This window comes from Camelus dromedarius, chromosome 21 (assembly GCF_036321535.1).
Source record: "Camelus dromedarius isolate mCamDro1 chromosome 21, mCamDro1.pat, whole genome shotgun sequence".
Taxonomy (NCBI): Eukaryota; Metazoa; Chordata; class Mammalia; order Artiodactyla; family Camelidae; genus Camelus; species Camelus dromedarius.
In genome coordinates this window covers 34,447,004-34,465,681 of record NC_087456.1, presented here as the reverse complement: position 1 = coordinate 34,465,681, position 18,678 = coordinate 34,447,004, and the positions used below count along the sequence as shown (strand labels likewise).

At 44.5% G+C, this 18,678-nt stretch overlaps 1 protein-coding gene across 1 annotated transcript in view; it reads right to left on the bottom strand.

Annotated features, from left to right (window-relative positions):
• CRB1 (crumbs cell polarity complex component 1) overlaps positions 1–18,678 on the bottom strand; it is a 128,757-nt gene that overhangs the window by 39,547 nt on the left and 70,532 nt on the right. Inside the window, exon 6 of the mRNA XM_031438347.2 lies at positions 2,665–3,621. Coding sequence (XP_031294207.2) covers positions 2,665–3,621 — 957 coding nt within the window. The remainder of the gene's footprint in view (positions 1–2,664; positions 3,622–18,678) is intronic.

The following is an 18,678-nucleotide window of genomic DNA, read 5'->3' as shown; positions in this document are numbered from 1 at the left end:
GTGATGGCTTGGATAAGATAGGATAGGACAAGACACTTCTCTTCAAATATTTGTGTTCTCAAGAAGAAGACATGTAAGATTGGTATTGGCTTCAAGAGTGACAATGCTGCCAATGCATGCAACTTATGGTGACCATGTTTTATTTCAGTACAAAGAAACAACTTTGTGGGGATTTCTGGGAAGATGGAGTCTGGGTGAGTTCCCTGAAGGTGTGTAAGCAAGACGTTTGGGCCACTTGGCAGGCACAACAGTGTGAAAAAATTCAGTCATGGGGTGAAGCCCCTTCTGCATCTAAGAAACTATAAGAGGTTAAGCATCTCAAAGCTAAGGTGTATTCTGAAGACAAAACATGTGTAGACTGCCTCTATAAATCAAATCTTCTCTAGAAGGCAAGAGGTCCGTGGTGCATTTATCCTCAACAGATCCTGGGAGGCTCCACGTTCTGCTCACATGCTCATAGCCAACACACCAAGGGACACTGAGATGACATTTCTGGGAATGAAGCTCTAAGGAATACTCTTCAGAACTCCTTATTGAGACACTTGATTATTTTTAAAAAGATCAGCCTTAAAATATAGAAAGTCTGTCTGTCTTTCACATTCAGGCTGCCAGCGAACTCCTCTGCCCGGTCTGTTTGCTCATGGCAGTGGGGACCACGTTTGGGAAACGCTGAGCTGAGATCATGAGTTGGGCGAAGTCTTTCTTGTACGTTTTAGCACATCTCCTCCCTCTCGAACATCCGTGTGAAATGACAGAAAGACTCCGAGTTCTCAAGACAATTTCTAAGGGTCTTTTGTGGTGGAACAAACTCCCCAGCAAACATTCCTTCAAGATGACAGCAAAAACACAATATTTTAATTTTATGACTAAGAGGTGACATGAGAAATATAATTTTCCTTAAACTTCTACCAAGAATCTTCAGAAAGAGAAGATTTTACAGAACTTAACTTCCTAAAAAGCTATCTTTTGAAGTCAAGCATTTTCATGAAGGTTCAACAGTTTCAAATAGTAGGAGGTGGGCAGTGGGGGCAAGGAAACTGCAGGAAGAGAGGGGACAGGCAACCAGCCCAGGAACTGCGCTTAAAAACTTTGTGATTTTCCAAGTTGGGGGGAAAAAATAATAAACTAAAGGAAAGCAGAACCCGCTGGATTGGCATCTCTTGAATCTATTTACCAGGACAGTTAGCATCACCGTGGTCGGTATTAACCTCAGGGGTCACTGCATTTGGAAGCCAGTCAAAATGAGTCCGCATCTGTTTGTTATTTTGTATATGTAGTAAAAATATTGCCTTGGCTCAATTAAATTTTTCTTCAAAAAGTGAACACTGCCCCCATATAATTTCCCCTTTTCTCCTTTTTTAAAAAAATCACAAAACAACCTGCCATTCCACTTAAAATATTGCATAGAGCTAGTAGATGTCATAGCCCATTGCCAAGCAGGTCCATGATTTGTAATGAATATTGTGGTCAGAGGGAGACCCGTGAAGGTTTTCTAATAACTCTTAGCCCGTCTACACGGAGCAGGGTATCCGCTAAGACTGGTTTCAATTTCTCTTCATACGAAGCAGAGAAGACTATTTATCAGAGGTTGTCCCACTTCAAGTGACTCTAAAATCGTGGGGTAAATTACAGCTGCACTTCAAAGCAGTCTGTTGCAATTACCTTTCCGACATTTTCGATGCAAGATAATAATAATAAAAAGAAAGAAGAACAAGTTCATACTGTAGGGCACGGAGAACTATATTCAACATCTTGTGGTAACTTGCGGTGAAAAAGAACATGAAAGTGAGTATATGTGTGTTCATGGATGACTGGGGCATCGTGCTGCACACCAGAAACGGACACAACACTGTAAACTGACTAGACGTCAATAAAAATACATATACAGATACAAAAAGTAAAAAATAAAAAGGAAGAGGTATGCACTGATCACTAGCAACAGCAGTCTTTGGACCCATGTTGGAAGTAAGGCTTTGGAAGCATATTTCAAACTGATTTGCTAGAGGAATCAGCCCAGTGAGTTCATGGCACCTGCCAACTTTCAGTGTTGTTAACTGTCCACATTTTCTTTTACTTTTTTTTCTTTTTTGCTTTAGCCTTGTACGTAGCGTACGTGTTTTCTCCAGCGCAGCTCTGGAAAATACACCTTTGAATAAAACTGGTGGTTTTTTAAAAGTTCTGAATGTAAGCGTGATTTGGGAGCAAGTGTGAACTGAGCAGAATGGAGGGACAGGAGGTAAATACGTTCTAAGAGCCTACTGTGCGGAGGACGTCGTGCCAGCACCTGGCATTGACTAGTTTCAGCTCTCAGGGTCCTCTTTCTCCAAAAGATGATTTCTCTTTCAAATAAGACAGTAAATTTCCAATACACAACAAAGGGTCAAATGGTAACAGCATTTTGTACACACCCAGATGAAAACCCACTTGGATAGGAGCTATGGGCTTATTTTTCCCTTCTCTGCAGGAGCGAGACCCTGGGGTCCTGTGAAGCCACTCAGGTTTACTGAACCCCCATCAGTAGCCTCCTCATTTTCCCCGGCACCGGGTGGCTGGCCACAGGGTTCTGAGGGGTCGTTCTGCTTCACGACGGGCAGGACCAGGCTGGCTGTCTAGTCACCGCCCTGCTCGGAGGCCCCGCCCTCCTGGGTCCCCAGGCGCGCTCACCTCCCTGACAGTCGGGGCCCTGGTAGGGCCTGTAGCAATCACACCGGTAACTCAGCCACAGGTTGAAGCAGCGGCCTCTGTGCTGACAAGGCTGGCTTTCACACTGGTCCTGTCTCACGCAGCCCGCCCCGACGTTCAGGGAGGCCCCGGGTGTGACGTTCTCCGTGGTGATGAGATTTGAGCCCATCTGAACGTCTTGGAGACAACCTATAAACGAGGGTGTGGGTGGTACGGTCGAGACATCCAGGTCCAGCAGAGCCACACCACTGGGGGTCGTTCCCTCGGGTAAACCCCCCAGAAAGGAGTTCTGGAAAGCACATGTGGACCCATCCCTTTCAAATGGAGAAGGAGCCCTGGTGATGCAGGTCCCCCTGCAGGAAGGGTCCAGTAAGGCAAGGGTCACAGCCTCTGCGAACGTCACCTCCACTGAATGCCACTCTCCATCGCTGGTGTCATGGGAGACGAGCAGGACCACCTCTGACTGGTTACTGACTTGAACTGATAAGTGAACGTAGCCACTTAGCAACTCCAGCATCATGGACCTGTCCCTGTCCCCTCGGAAAAGCAGAAGAGCTGTTGGCTGGATAGTCTGAAACCTGAGGGCTATGTTACAGCCTGAGTCCTTGGCTGAGTCACTTGTGACCCACAGGAAGCCATCGCCCTCAAAAGAAAGTGTGGTGACAGTTTCACACAGTGACCCGGTGTAGCCAGGTGGACACAGGCAGCGGAAGCCGTGCTGGCCGTCTTGGAAGTGAGGGATGCATGTCCCATGATGCAGACACAGGCGATCGGTGCAGCCCAGGAGGATGTCAGAACAGTCCCGTCCTCCGTACTGTGCTCCAGAAAGGGTGTCGAACGGGCAAAGGCAAGTGTAGTTCCCTGGCGAGTTCTCACAGGTACCACCGTTCCGACAAGGGCTCGAAGAACACTCGTCAATGTCCTCGTCACAGTGGATTCCTGTGCAACGGTAAAGAACAGACTGGAATTACATCTCTTGAGAACAAAATAGAAGCTTCACTTAATTTTCATGTATCATGTGGAAGTGCAGAGCCAGCTCAGGTTGAGGACAGCGATGGATTAAAAAAAAATGTGAATAGTTATCGAGGAAGCTGACACCAATGCCACCATTCTGCCTGGACAGTGCAGCGACGTGCAGTCAGGGCAAACCTTGAATTCTTCCTCTAGAAACAGAGCATTTACCAAAAACAGTGGTTGACTCAAACTATCGTTTTCAGACACATATGTGATACTGAATATCTTAAAATTTTTTTTTTAAAGAGAGAGCGAGATTGCTCTTGGCAGCAACGCTAGATACAGTTTATTTGCTTGGGGACATGTTTTTCGTTCCTGGGCTGCTAATTTCACTCTGTTCTGCTTGGAAACACTGATCTGCCTTCTACAGGTTTTGCGCCTTCCCACAACCCCTGCACACACAGACAGTCCAGACAACTCTCTGCAGACAGTTTCCGAGGAAGGTGGAAGGTCCCAGTTCCTCCTGGCCACAATTCTAGTATAAAATGAAATCTATCCCATAACAAGCTCTGGGGTCTAGTTCATTCACCTTCCTTTACTCTTTTTCCCTGATTCTAAGTCATAAAAAAGATACCTAACTAGAGAATTGTTAGAATTCAGTTAATCAAAGTAACAAAAAGAAATATAACACATTTTAAAAGAGTGCTGGTCATTGCTTTTCAATGAAGTTCCAATGAACAAATAATGTTACCAAAAACTGACACATGTGTAGCACTTTAGGTTTCGCCAACACCGTCGTGCATGTTACGTGTTTGTGTTTACTGCAATCTCCTGACGTTTTCAAAGCGGAGAGTCCTAGCTCTCCTTCACAGGCAATAGTGAGGCTTAGAAAGATTGACGTCTGAACTCCAAGGCACTTCTGCAATCTGGTTTCTAGGTTTTTAAAATCCAACTGGACACCTTCTGTTTTTCACTTGATATTTTAGTGCAGTCTTGTTTATTGTGACTACTAATGGGTCTTTCTTTGGATATCTACTCATAAGTGGGATTGCTGGATTGTATGGTAGTTCTATTTTTAATGTTTAAAAAATGATTGTTAGGTTTATTTATTTACTTAATGGAGGTACTGAGGACCGAAGCCAGGGCCTCGTGCATGCTAAGCATGTGCTCTACCACTGAGCTACACCCTCTCCGCTTCACATGTATTTTTTATTTTCCCATTTAGCTGTGCTTAAATGTGTGCTCCTTTAAATTTAATCAGAGGCTCCTACATGGATGATGTTGGCTCCGACTCCCAGCTGGGCTGTGAGCAGGCTGCACTTGCTTTTTGTGTCTTGGTTTTCTGATCTACAAAATGGGGCTAATAATAGTATTTACACCACAGGACTCTTTAAAGATTTAAGTGAGTTAAGACACATAAGATGCTCATAACATTGCTTGATATATAAAGAACTTCTCAATACGTGTTGGCTGTAATTAAAAAGTAATAACCAAAGGAACTACCCTCTAGTGACAAACTCAAATAGCACGACCATCATTGAGAGAGAAAGTGTGGGCATCTCGAGTGATCTACAAATTGCGTAACTTTGCATAATGAGAGATTTACCTGCACAGCATATTAGGCTGGAATCTCATTAGATTGTGCTCTTCAAGAGAGAAGGGGAAAAGTCTGTTTTATTTACCAATGTACATCTGAACCACAGCACAATGCCTGGCCCACATTTGTTACTTGGTAATTAATTTTTGAATGAGCTGATTAGTGACGACCTTTGTAAGGCAAGTAAAATTTTTACATTGCATTTAACCTGATCTAATCCAAAGCCCAAAGTGCTCTCCTAGTGTATATTTTCAGGTAAATTTACCCAACGTTAATCTTTGCCCACGGCCGTTTACGTACTGTCCATCTAGACCCTTGATTGGATCATATCGTGCTTATATTTTGCTCTGCTTGGGTTGCTTTCATACCATCTTTGTTAATCCCAAAGTATTTCAAGTTCTGTGAAGAGAGGGAACATATCTCACCGGCTCCCATGGCACCTGCACAGTGCTGAAAAAAACAAAACTAAATTGAACTGATTTATTGGTTGTATAATCACCCTTACAGGTAACAGAGGACTGACACAGGAGCTGCAGGCTCTATTCTGATGCAAGTTTAATTTAACTGAACTTATGAAAATTTCAAACTTTTGTATTAGAAGCCATTTTACTTAAATTTGATTTTCACAGGGTTTAGAGAACATAGAAAATAATCAGCAAGCATTTAATTAAGAGGAATACTGAACAACTCATGAGTTGCAATCAAGGAAAAACATTCTTTTTCCTGCCCATTGTGCTTGTAAACATATTTAAGGCAGGATGAAATCTCTGGATAAAATCTCCAGTAGACCCCAAGTCTTTTCTGTTCAGCCTTGAGTCATAGTCTTAAGATCACTTTTTAAAAGCCTACAATCAGCAGAATGGCCGGTCCTGATAACCGCAAGCTTCAGTGCAGTTTATTACTGCATCTTCTTTCCTCGTCTGCTGGTCAACTTCAGGCCGCCTTGGACAAGGACTTGGAAGGTTGCCCTGCTCTTTCTTCCCTCCCTCCCACCTCCAGACTTCTACCTGAGTGTTAGAAGGGTTCAGAAAGTTCCACCTGACGGCACTGGCGTAGGACGGTCCCATGCGCTGAGACTGGCCGAAGTGTCACGGTGACCGTTAGTCGAGGTCCTCGCATCCTCCTGGCCCCTTGCTCTGTGGGGCAGTCTCGCCTCTCCTTGGACCAGCGGCTCTCACGTTGCCCCGCCCCTCCCCTTCACTATGGGTTCTCTGAGGCTTACTTGACCTCCACAGACTCTGCCCCATGGGGTTCCTGCACCTGCTGACAGGGACCAGGGCCCGTTTACATTGGCCACTGACTGATGTTCCTCCCGTGAGTCCCCAAAAGACCCCAGGGTCCAGGTGCCTCTGCCCCCCTGGGAGGGGGACACAGTCAATTTCCCACCCCACCGGCAGCAAGTCCCTCCTTTCTCTCTTTCCTGCTGCCTCAGGCTGGGAGTCACGCCCTTTCATCTTTAGATTCCGCAGGTGGGTGGAGACTCTAGTCTACGTGGCCCATCCCCTCCTCCCCCCGAATTTAGGTGAGACCAGAGTTCTCCTTGAAGCGGCTCTCGCTTCCCATCGCGGGGTCAGAATGTAGCCTCCATCCATCCCCCGGCTTGGGGGCAGGGGCACAACTCCTGGGGCAGCAGCGAGTCTCTCCAAGGAAACTTCTTGACAGACACCCTCCTTCAGATTGCCTCTTAGGAATGTTCACACTCCCTCAAAGTGAGGAAACATTTAAGAAGCCTAAATTATGTCGTCTGTCTTGATACGGACATTCACAGAGCACACAGTCGATCTCAGCATCCACTCTGGTACCTGACAGCAACCGTATTTTGACTCTTGGCTGAAACGTCAATTTACTGTTTAGTTAAATTTACAAAATACGTCCTCCAGACCCCACCGTCGCAGAGGACTGTGAGAGATGCCAAGTCGGAGAGACAGACTTGGCCTCAACGTGCTTACAACACGGTGGGATAACAGGACGCATGTCTATGAAAAGACAGAAAATACTCTGTACACAGCAGGTTTCTCTATGAACGTGTGGATAATACGGGAGGATCAAAGTTGAGGGGGGCATTAGGGAAGGTTTAGCCAAGTTTTAAGGAAAAAGCACTGAATAAGAGATGATCATAAATCTTCAGCAGTGAAAACTCAACATTTTAAATTAAATCAATAGACACACACTGATGACATAGCTAGCATGTATAAAATACCGTGGACGGCGTGGAGCACAAGCTGGTCCCGCCCTCAGTGAGTCTGACGGAAAGGCAAGACACATTTGTGAGAAATTAAACGACGGTGTAAGTCAGGGCAGCGCCGAAGAGAAAGCGCTGAGCAGCGTACGCGGGAGTCCGAGTGACTTGGTAAGCAACATCCCGGTAGCTGTGCAGAGAGAGCTCTCTGGCCGGGCTGGGCTGGGAGGCTGGGTGGAGAGAGGATTCAGTCTAGGTCTCCATGAATGGCTGAGACTGACCAAGAGGTCTGCGGAAATAACTGACTAGAAAAAATTCTCCAGTGGAAAACCGTACGGCCTTTAGAGTGAGTTTGGTGATCTCGTTGGCCTGGAAGATTTACGTCGGAAAAGCAAGTCAGAAAGATTAGAGAAAGCCAGACTGGAGGAGGTCTGGAAGCGAGGCAGCTTTTATTGTTTTGTTTTATTTACATTTATTTGTTTGTGCGTTTATGTGTGTATTTTCTGAAGGCCAATAAACTGGTAGCTGTCGGATGGAGGAGCAACATAGTTTCTCGGAAGGACCAGTCCCACAGGCCTGTGCCCCAGAGTGAAGGGGGAGGAAACCAGAGACGGGAAGATGCTGCGCACTTACTAAAACTGTCCGCGCCTACGGTCTGCAGGCCTGAAGCCCGACATTTCTTTCCTGAGCGTTTGCGGTATCCTTCATCTGTCCCTGGTGGGCAAGGGAGGCCCGATGGCCACACATTCTTTCTTGTTGCTTTACTGCATTTTTCCTTGTAATTCCTAACATTTACACATTTAATCTTTCACAAAAGAACTGCCAATCACTTGACTATGTATTTCTTTAAATGTACACAGGGAAACTAGTTTTAAGTTTCGCCATCCTGGGGGAAAAGAAGAGAGCGAAGAGAAAGCCTGTATTTGGGTCAATGGTCTAAAGGAAAGGTGTTGAAGAAAAGACACTGAAGTAGAGCGATACACAGTGACTTAAGCTTCTACCTGGCTTAACGTCAGCTCTGTGGGCATCTCTAGTGTAAAGTAAGGTTGGACATGTTTATTTGATGAACCTGGAAAACTAAAGCGGGAAGACTGGAATTTCTTTTATTGGCCGTGTGGCTCGTCCAAGGACAGCAAGCTCTGCTGTCAGTCAGGATAAACGGATCAGGGGACATCGGAGGGATTACTTGCATCACTCAGGCTCTTAACTGGGTGCTTCGGCCGACAGTGAATTGCCTATTTATGTCCATGTATTTATACTGTGAGGTGGATTACTTGACGCTGACTGTTGTTTTGTTTATGAAGTCAGTTCACTTAATTAACTAAAAATGATCACTTCCTTTTATTTTTCGAAAATTCTTTTAGTTGAATATCTGATTCTGTGATAAAGTTGTATTTCAAAAATAATCACGATGGGGAAAATTCTTATTATCTGGTGTAGCCTACACTTACATCAGAATAAATTACATTGACGGAGAAGAAGGCCATAAATTTTAAGTTTATATAAATATCACTGGCTATTAAAATGACCTTTGTCTTATTCCCACCTTATTCAAAGTCATACGTAATGAAACATCCAAGAGAAAATTATTTCTACAAAAACATATATGCAAATAAGTAAGTTTCATCTTTCTCTGTTTTAACTGACCTAGGTGTTTAATTAACAGAAATTTTAAAATATTAAAATATAAAGACCAAGGGCTCAATGCATAAGTCCTTTCCTCATTACGTTGAGTAACATTCTCTTACTTAAAAGTTCTAATTTTCAGCTGGCAGTCGTGCCTAATACAGCATTAACAGCAGGTGCTAAGTGAACATCTTAAAAACTCTAACAACGGTACTAATCAGCTTCTACAAGTGATGAGAAAAGAGCGCGTTACCTATGAGCATCGCCATTAAAATGTGAAGACCTTGTGTCCCAGCGCCAAACATCTTTCTGTAGAAAAAGAGGTATCCATCCAGACACCTCTCAGGCCAACAGGACCAGTTTCTGATGCTTTTCTACCATTTCCAAGAGTGTGGGCTTGTTCTTCGGTGTCACCTTCTTCCTTCAGGCAGAGAGTGTGAGGACTTAGCTCGGTTCACACCCCCGCCCAGACCAGCCAGGCTTAGGGTAAGGCCGTGTGTGCCCTCGCCAAGCAGCCTTGTTTATTCTTAGCCCCTGCGTGACACCCGGGGCCTCGCTTTTATAAGTCACAGCAGTGAACGCTAGGACGGTCGCACGCTGAACACGGACGCTTTCGTCACAGGGAAATGAGTTTGGGGGACCCTGCATGCAGATGGGCACTTTGGGTAACTTCTATTACTTGATTTTATTTTTTTCTTCATAACATTGGAAATGCCGGGTTTTGGGGGATTTTTTTGGTTTTGTAACTTTTTTTTTCTGCTTTGCTTTTAAATAGTAGCTGAGAAATTCGTGGCAACTTCAAATCTCTTCACTTATGCGTGGAACTGCGAAGGAGAAATTAAAGAAAACAGCAGGGGTTTCAGTAGACTTAACGGATTGTGGCGAGAGTTATTTGTGTGATGCATCCAGGCTTAAATCCCACTCTCTGTGAAGGAATAACTAGATTTCTCCAAGATACAACGGTGTTTGACTGTGTACAGCAGGGTGATGTGAAGAGGTGAGGTGTTGGGGACATACTTAAAGGACTTGGTGCTTTTTTTTTCTTTTTTAAACATTTTCTGAGAGGCAGAGCTGAGGATGTGCAGAAATTTCATCCAGGCAACATGGACTGAGAGGTCGCTGAGTCCCGCAGGGCTGCCACGGGACCTGAAATTCTTACCGTTAGAGCAGTTTCTCTAGGTTGAGCCGTGTCTCTCGGAAGCCTTGGAAAAGAGGCAAGTATCACCTGAGAGGTGGTGACTACGTGACGAGGCAGGTGTCGGTGCCCGTCCATGGACCAGCACATGCTCTTAGAACCCTGGCACGGAACCGAGTCAGGTCAGCGGCGCTGGAGCCAGGTGATGGGGCAGCAGGAAGGACGCAGGGCAGGAGACGCTGCACTTGTGCGCTCCTTCACTCGTTGATTGTTTGCTCTTCCTCTTAGCTGTGCTGGATGAATGTGCCTCACTCATTTATCAGTCACTCATCCTTTTAACAGCATTCATAGCACGGGGCATGGCTGTTTCCTCAGCATCCACTCCTTTGATCTGTTTTATTTTCACACGATTTTTAAAGTTTTGCTTCCACACACACACACACACACACACACACACACACACACACACACACTCTTAGACCTGACATTTGTTCAGAATCATACAGTAGCCGGGATAAAAACACTGAGCCCAGAGGAAGATCTGATCCAGTCTGTTGTGTGAAAAGTACTCTGAGGTCCCTCAGACGAAAGACAAAACAGCGGTACAAGAGCCTCGCATGCAGGTCTGCGAGTCACTCGACTTCGCACTTCAAACGTCGCACTTGGAAGCCCAGCGGAGAAAGGAAGGTGATTTTTGGTTATTTTCCGACTACCACGTAGAAAATACAGCAGCCACATACTCACTCCTGTCGTCTTTACTCTGAAAAGTCATTTCAGAGCAACTCGATCGAGGTCAGCCCGAGCAATCCTAGCTGCCTTTGGTCAGTAAATCACCGGAAACGGCTGTGCTGTCGCTTAGCCCTTTTCTCCCTCTTCTCGTCACAGTGGGCGCTCGAGCCCCGGGCTGTGGGGAGCCACGGAGACCCGCGCGGGCCGGGCCGGGGCGCCGACCCCCGCCCCGCCCGCGTTCCCCTGCCGCGGTGGGACTGTCCTCCCTCCGTGCTGGTGGCCCTTCTCTCTCACACGGTTATTAAGATTTTGTTCTGCACGGCCACGAAATCACGCCCGAGGCCGAGTGAGTTCCTGACCCGGCAAGGCCTGACCCCCACGGCCTCACCGTGCGGCTTTCGTGTTCGCGCCCAGCCCCGGGCCCGCGCTGCGCGGCCCTGGGCCGTCGGGGGCTGGTCTCCACGGCCCCGGCTTAGACGCCGCCGCTTGCTGCCTAGCGCGCCCCCCGCACCGTCAGGCTCGCAGGCGCGGCTGCCTCCGGCCTGGCTTCCCAGTGCGAGGTGTTGCGCAATAGTCCTGCGTCCTGTACGCTGTCCTGTACACGGGCCAGGATAATGTCTGTGTCTCGCATCCAGTGTGTGCAAGGCTGTCATACGTTTCCAGAGTTAAAGTAAACATGCATTCAGTCTTTTTCATGAATAAAAGGAGAGTCTAATGCATCGGAGGGCGACTCTAGTCTTCAGGCCTCTGGACCTGGCGTTCACAGATGCCCGGAGCCTCCGTGAACGGACGCCTAAGGCCTAACAGTCTCCAGAAAGAGTCTGAAGTATTTTGTGGTTTGTTATTATTGCATTCCCCACCCCACCCCCCTGGAGAGCATTCATAGTAGTGACTTTGAAATTTAATGTAAGTATCACTTAGTAGGGGTACGTGTTTTAAAATGCAGATTCCTAGGACAAAGGCCCAAATTTGGGTCTATAAAGGAACAGGCAGAACATCTTAGAAGATGGCACTACGGTCGTGACAAGTCACAGGAAAACATGGTTCCTCTACGTGACATAATAAAGCACATAGATTTGGCCTCTACCCCCGGTGCCTGCACAGAGCTTCTGAGACTTGTAACCGCCTGAGGTATGGGCTTGGGAAGAGCATCTGCACAGAGCCCCTACGTCCCTTGGAATGTCCTGGATGACAACAGTGGCTTCTGCTCTAATGACACAGTTTCTGGGGGGCTCCTGGGTGGCTTCAGGATGGGGAGCGGCCACCAGAAAGGCCAAGGTGAGATCAGAAGCTTGGAACTTCCAGCCCCAGCCCACATCCTCCAGGGTCACCGAGGTGACAAAGCCTCCATAAAAATTCCTGAACTCTGGGGGCCGGAGAACTGCCAGGTCGGGGACCACACCGAGGCGCCGGGAGGGTGGCCCGTGCGGAGAGGGGTTGGAGCACCTGTCACCACCCCTTTGCCCGTTGCTTCTCTTCCATTTTGATGTTTCTGAGTCGCGTCCTTTACAACAAACGAAAAAGAAAACACACCGAACCAAGATTTCTGGGATCAGCAAAAACGTGCCAAGAAGGCAGTTTCTAGTGATAAATGCCTACATTATACAAGAAGAAAGATCTCAAATAAACAACCTAAACTTGCACTGCAAGAAACTAGGGAAAGGAGAACAAACTCAGCCCAAAGTTTGCAGAAGAAAGGAAAGAAAGATTAGAGCCGAAGAAAACAAAATAGACAATAAAAGCAATAGGAAAAAATTGATGAAACTAAGAATTGGTTTTTTGAAAAGATAAACCAAATCGACAAACTCCCGGCTGGACCAACCAAGGGAAAAAGAGACGAGATTCAAATACGTGAAGCCAGAAATGAAAGAGTGGCCATCTGAGCCTCCGCCGCAGCCTCGGAGAAGGGGGAGGCCTGCCACGCGTGACCACGTGGGCGAGCCCGGGGGACGCTCCACAAGGGAAGCGAGCCAGAGGCAGAAAGATAAACACCGCACGACCTCCTTAAATGTGGAGCCTGAAGTAGTCAAACTCTCGAAGCAGAGAGTAGAGAATGGTGGTTTCCAGGGGCAGGAGTGGGGGGGAGGTGGGGGCGGGTATCAGTTGCAGGGCACAGAGTTCAGTTACCCAAAATGAGTAAGTTCTAGAAGTTTACAGCACAAAGCCTGGAGTCGTTAATACTGTATTTTATACACAAATTTTCTAACAGGATAGATCTTATGTTCACTGCTGTAGCAACATTTTAAAAATCATTGGTAAGAGGGTAGATCTCATGTTACATGTTCTTCCCACAATAAAAAATGTAAATGGTACATATGCGAAAACATCTAAAATGGCTGAAGCTGTTTTCTAAAGCAAGTCATAAAAATACAATAAAAATAAATACCGTTTACATTTTAAAATTTAGAAGTAAAAAATAATAAAAGATCAGAAGTGGTAAACAATACAGATGAAGGCAGAGATCAGTGACAGAAAAAGCATAATACACAGGGGAACTGAGAGGTTCAAGAGCTATCGGTGTTTATTTCCATGGAGGGAAAAAAGATATAAATAAGATAAATAAACAGTTAATAAGTTTACTCAAGAAAAAAATTTAATTCAGAACAAATACAAACATACTGTAAAAACAGGGACAAAATTAAAATATATAAAAGAATATCATTTATAATTTTAGAGTAATACATTTGAAAATCTGAGAACAATGTATCATTTCCTGGAATATAAAAAAGCTCAAACTTGACTAAATGAGGAGCAGAGCGAGAGAATAGCTATGTCTGTTTTGTTGTTAACAGCGAAAGGTTCAGTCACTAAACAGTTTTTTATAAATTAATAATAATCCCCCTGTTTGATGATCTCTTCCAGAGAAAAATGGAAAGATACTCAAAGTGGTATATTTACCCATCACAAAATCAGCATCTCAATGTAAGATTACCCAAAAAAGAAGATTATAAACCAATCTTATTTATGTATGTTGATTCAACAGTACTATTGTAAATAAGATACCAAATTTTTTTTTTCTAATTTCCGACAAACACTACTTTCAAGGCATGTGAGCAGAGTTAACATCGACATAGTCCGTCATAGTGATGATGTGCGTCTTTGATCTGATGTGATGAGGACATTTTACTTCTGGGGTCCTGCTTCGAAAAGCACTCTACCCCAGTTTAATCAAGAGAAAAACACCAGAGAAGTCCAAACTGAGAGACAGTCTACAAAATACCTGACCAGTGCGCCACAAGACTGTCAAGGTCATCAAAAATAAGGAAAGTCTGGAAAACTGTCACAGCCAAGAGGAGCCTAAGGAGGCAAGACAATTAAATGCAATGTGGTGTCCGGGATGGGGTCCTGGAATGGGAAAAAGGCATTATGGGGAAACTAAGGAAATCCAAATGAAGTACAGACTTTACTTAACAATGGTGTATCAATAGTGGTTCATTAATTATGAAACATGTACCATACTAAGGTAACAGGTCGGTAACAGGAAACTGGGTGTGGAGCGCAAGGGAACTCTGTACTTACTACCTTTGAAATAATCTGCGATGTGCAACATTGTTCTAAAATAAAAAGTGTATTTGTCATGCATTAAGGGAAATGCAAATTAAAACCACAATGAGGCAGCACCTCACCCACTAAGATGGCTACTGCCATAAACAGAAAGTAGCAAGTGTTGACAAGGATGTGGAGAAGTTGGAACCCTGTGCATTGTTGGTGAGAATGTAAAACAGTGCAGCCACTCTGGAAAACAATAAAAAACTGAAAAAAAATTTAAAAATAGAATTACTGTATAATCCAACAATCCTACTTGGGGTAAATGCCCCAAAGAATTGTCAGCAGGGTCTGAAAGGAATATCTGTACATCCATGTTCACAGGAGCATTCTTTATGGTAGTCAAAATGCAGTAGCCACCCAAGTGTTGCCGATGGGTAGCTGAAGCAACAAAATGTAACACACAATCCATTCACACAATGCTCTATTATTCAGCCTTTAAATGGGAAGAAATTCTGACACACGCTCCTGATGCCTGAACTTGAGGACATTATGCTAAATGAAATAAGCCAGTCGCAAGACAAGTACTGAATGATTCCAATTATATGAGGTTCCTGGAGTAGTCAAATTCATAGACAAAGAAAATAGAATGCTGGCTGCCGGTGCCTGGGGTGGGGGGCACTGGGGAGTTGTTACTGGGTATGCAGTTTCAGTCTTGCCAGGTGACAGGCGTTCTGGACATTGGTTACACAACCACATGAATGTATTCAACACTATGAACTGTCCACTTAAAAGTGGTTCAGAAGATACATTTTTGTTATGTGTATTTTATCACAGTTAAAAATAAACATAATAAAAAAGAGTTGAAGAAATCTTTTTGAAAATATATTAAAGGAAGCAACTCAAAATTATGATCAGTCCAGAAACACAGATACGATTTAATCTTAGAAAACTTGTCAACAGCCGGCATCAATACGTGTGAAAGACAAAAACATGATTCTTTTAGTAGGTGATAAAAATCATTTCAGCAAACTCCAACCCATTTCTAGAAAATAACATTCTGTGGGAATAGTGAGATGGAAGCTCGCAAGGGCAGCACAGCCGGCACCTCTGTCTTTTACCAAATACGTAAATGGTGGTGACAGACTAAGGTGAAACCAGGAGCCCAGCCTGAGTTAGCACTCGATTACATGCAGTTATAATTAATTAACACATTAGTTAATCTTGTCACATAATTACACTCAAATATACCTGATGAGGTTTGTCAGCAGAGTTGGTCATTTTAAGAAGAGATGAAACAAAAATTGTAGCTGTTGGAAAGAAGAACTATTTGCAAACAAAATGTAATACTTTTTATGCAACATTTGAAATTGAGTCACTGCACTGGGCCCTGAACACTGGCTCATTTTTTCCTATTAACATTTCTGAAGGAGAGACACACTGACGCATTAGGAAGCTGAGTCTCAGAAAGGCTAAGTTCACACAGCTGGTAAGGGACAGAGTTCTCACTTGAATCTCTGTCCACAAAATCCTAAAGGGTTACTTTCTTTATTCATCGTGCTGCTCATTAAACTGCAACTCTGATTTACCAAGGCAGAGCCTTCTCTGCAGAGCTACATAGTCCAACCAAACCACGTTTTTAGAAAATATTTGAGAGAGAGAGAGAGAGAAGAGGGAAAAACAGGAGAAATACATCAAAATATGTCAGGGTGTGGGATTAGGACCGTTTCCAGTTTTCCTCACTTTTTTCTGTATTTTCCCAATTTTCTACAATGAGTATATTTTACATTGCTTTAATTTAGAAAATGTAACAGATATTGCATTTCAAAAAGCAAATACAAAAGCGTCCAAGTCTCTGGGAGTCAAATTTTAAAAAAGAAAACTTAAATCAGGGCTGAATGAGTATCTGAGTGAGAAATCTCATACATCAAAGTGAGACTAAATGGAACTTTCATTTCTTCTGTCTGCGTGGTTTATGGTTTACTCCGTAAAAAGAGAGCAGGACAGGTTTTGCAAGAGCACTATAGGGACTCAAGAGCTTCGTGAGGTGCTTAATGCTTCTGTTTTTAAAGTGGTCTTTGTTTATTCCATCATTTAAAATGATCTGCTTTGGTTTTTGCTGGCGGCTCCTGCTTTCAAAACCTCGGACCCACCTTAATAGACACAACAGACGCTGTGAAGCATGCAGCACCATCTAGTGGTAACTCCGGCTAACTGCAGAACCACCGCACCAATTCATTCATTAGTTCGTTTACTGCCCCCCCCCCCCTTTTTTTTTAACCACTTACTGAGCTGTTTATCCCTGTGTAGATTCGGGCTCTTGTCTGACATTACATCCTTTCTGATGGAAGAACTCCATATAACATTTTTAGTAGCTCAAGGCTGCTGGCAATGCCTTCTCTTAGCTTTTGTTTGTCTGAAAAAAGTCTTTGTTTTGCCTTCATTTTTGAAAGATATTTTCACTGAGCGGAGAAATCTGGGTTGACTCTTTTGTTTGTTTTTTGTTAGTATTTTAAAGATGTCACATCAGACGTAAGACCTGAATGTCTCCTGGAATTCCTCTCTTTGCTCCTCTGTTCGTACTCTTTCCTCTGGCCGACTACAAGATTTTCTTTCTTTTTGGTTTTTAGCAGATTGAAAATGACATTATCTAGGAGTGTGTGTGAGAGAGAGAGAGACAGAGGTTCCTTCCTAGGCTTCTCTGAGATTCTTTAGCTTGGGATTTAGTGTCTTTCATTATCATTTTTAGAGGATTCTTGGCCACTTTCCTTCATACTACTTCATTCATTTCACCTCCTTTCCTGCTGTTGCTACAGTTACAGGCATGTTAAACTATCTGACATTGTCCCAAAGCTGTTGGATGTTCTGCCTTTCATTTTTTTTTTTAATTCACTCTTTTTTTTTCTGTTTATGTTCAACTTGGATAATTTCTATTTACTTGTCTTCAAGTTCACTGATTCTTTCCTCATCTGTGTTGAGTTTATTGATGAAGTCGTGGAAGCAACTCTTCATTCCTGATAGTGTATTTAAAAAAAAATTATTCCAGGTATAGCTGATGCTTGTTGGAATTGCCATCTCATTGCTGAAATCCGCAATCTGTGTGTGTGCACATGGTCTGTCTTTTCTGCTAGATCTTTTGACACGCTGATCAGCGTTATCTTCAGCCCTCTGCTGGTCCCAGCATCCGGGCCGTCTCTGGGCCTCTCGTTCTTAAGGGGTTCCCGCTCGCCTGAAGCAAGGAAGTCATCCCTGTTCTTGTCCGCAGTCCCCTGACGGCGCTGGGCCGACTGGACGGTGAGAAATGCTGCTTATAGGCTGGGGGGCGGGCCGGTGGCTGCTCACGACGCAGACCTTGGTGCTACCTGTGTCCGCCGTCTGCCTGCGACAGGCTCACAGCCTGTCACTCTGAGCTTCAGACTCTGCTCTTCTCCCCTCATTTGAACTCAGCCCTTTGCTGTCTTTCAATTTGCATCTGATTTTGTTTTCTTTGTGGATTCTCCCTATGTGTCTATATCCCTTTGGGTTGTTGACTCCATTTTAATAACTTAATATCTCCTTCAGATCCTCACACTCAAACATACGGACAATTAGCGTCCCTGCTGTGTTTGCTCCTGCTCAGCTCTCCGTATCCCAGCTGGGAGGAGTCAGGCACACAGGACGGCTTGGCCTCATCCTTGGACTATCAGCAGTATCTTGTTTTACTCAAGGTGGTTATTCGGCATCAGTTAAAGAACAGAAAATGTACACGAGCCGTGAATGTATGTGTGCATGTGTGAGGGTGTGGAGAGCCTGGAGGACTGGCCAGCAGAAAAAGGGTACTGAGCAGAGGATGGGAGCACAGAGACGATCGGGGATTCTCTGACGATGAAGAAAGGGGAACGTAGAAACCAAACCTCTTATTTTCACACAGTGTTTCTCTCCTGTGCCAACTTGGGGCTTTATTTCGAGGTAATCTTCTCTGTTAATTGTTACAGTTCCTTAGTGAATAGTATGCAATCTCCCAGACAACTCAAAGGCACCACCTGAGGTGGGAAAATATTTCTGGCTTGTGAATAATTTGTTTCCTGTCTCCATTTACAGAAAGTTCCAGGGTTTCAAATAGCTTCAGATAGAACATACATTACTTGGGGTCAGAAGAAACCCTTCTAAGAAAGTTAATCCATTCAGCTATCACTTGGAACAATGTTGGATTACACTTATCAAGTTTCCGAGATGACCTTCATTGATGGCGTTGGGACAGTAATTTCTTTCACACAGTGTCTCTGCTGCATCTGCTCTGGAGACATCCGT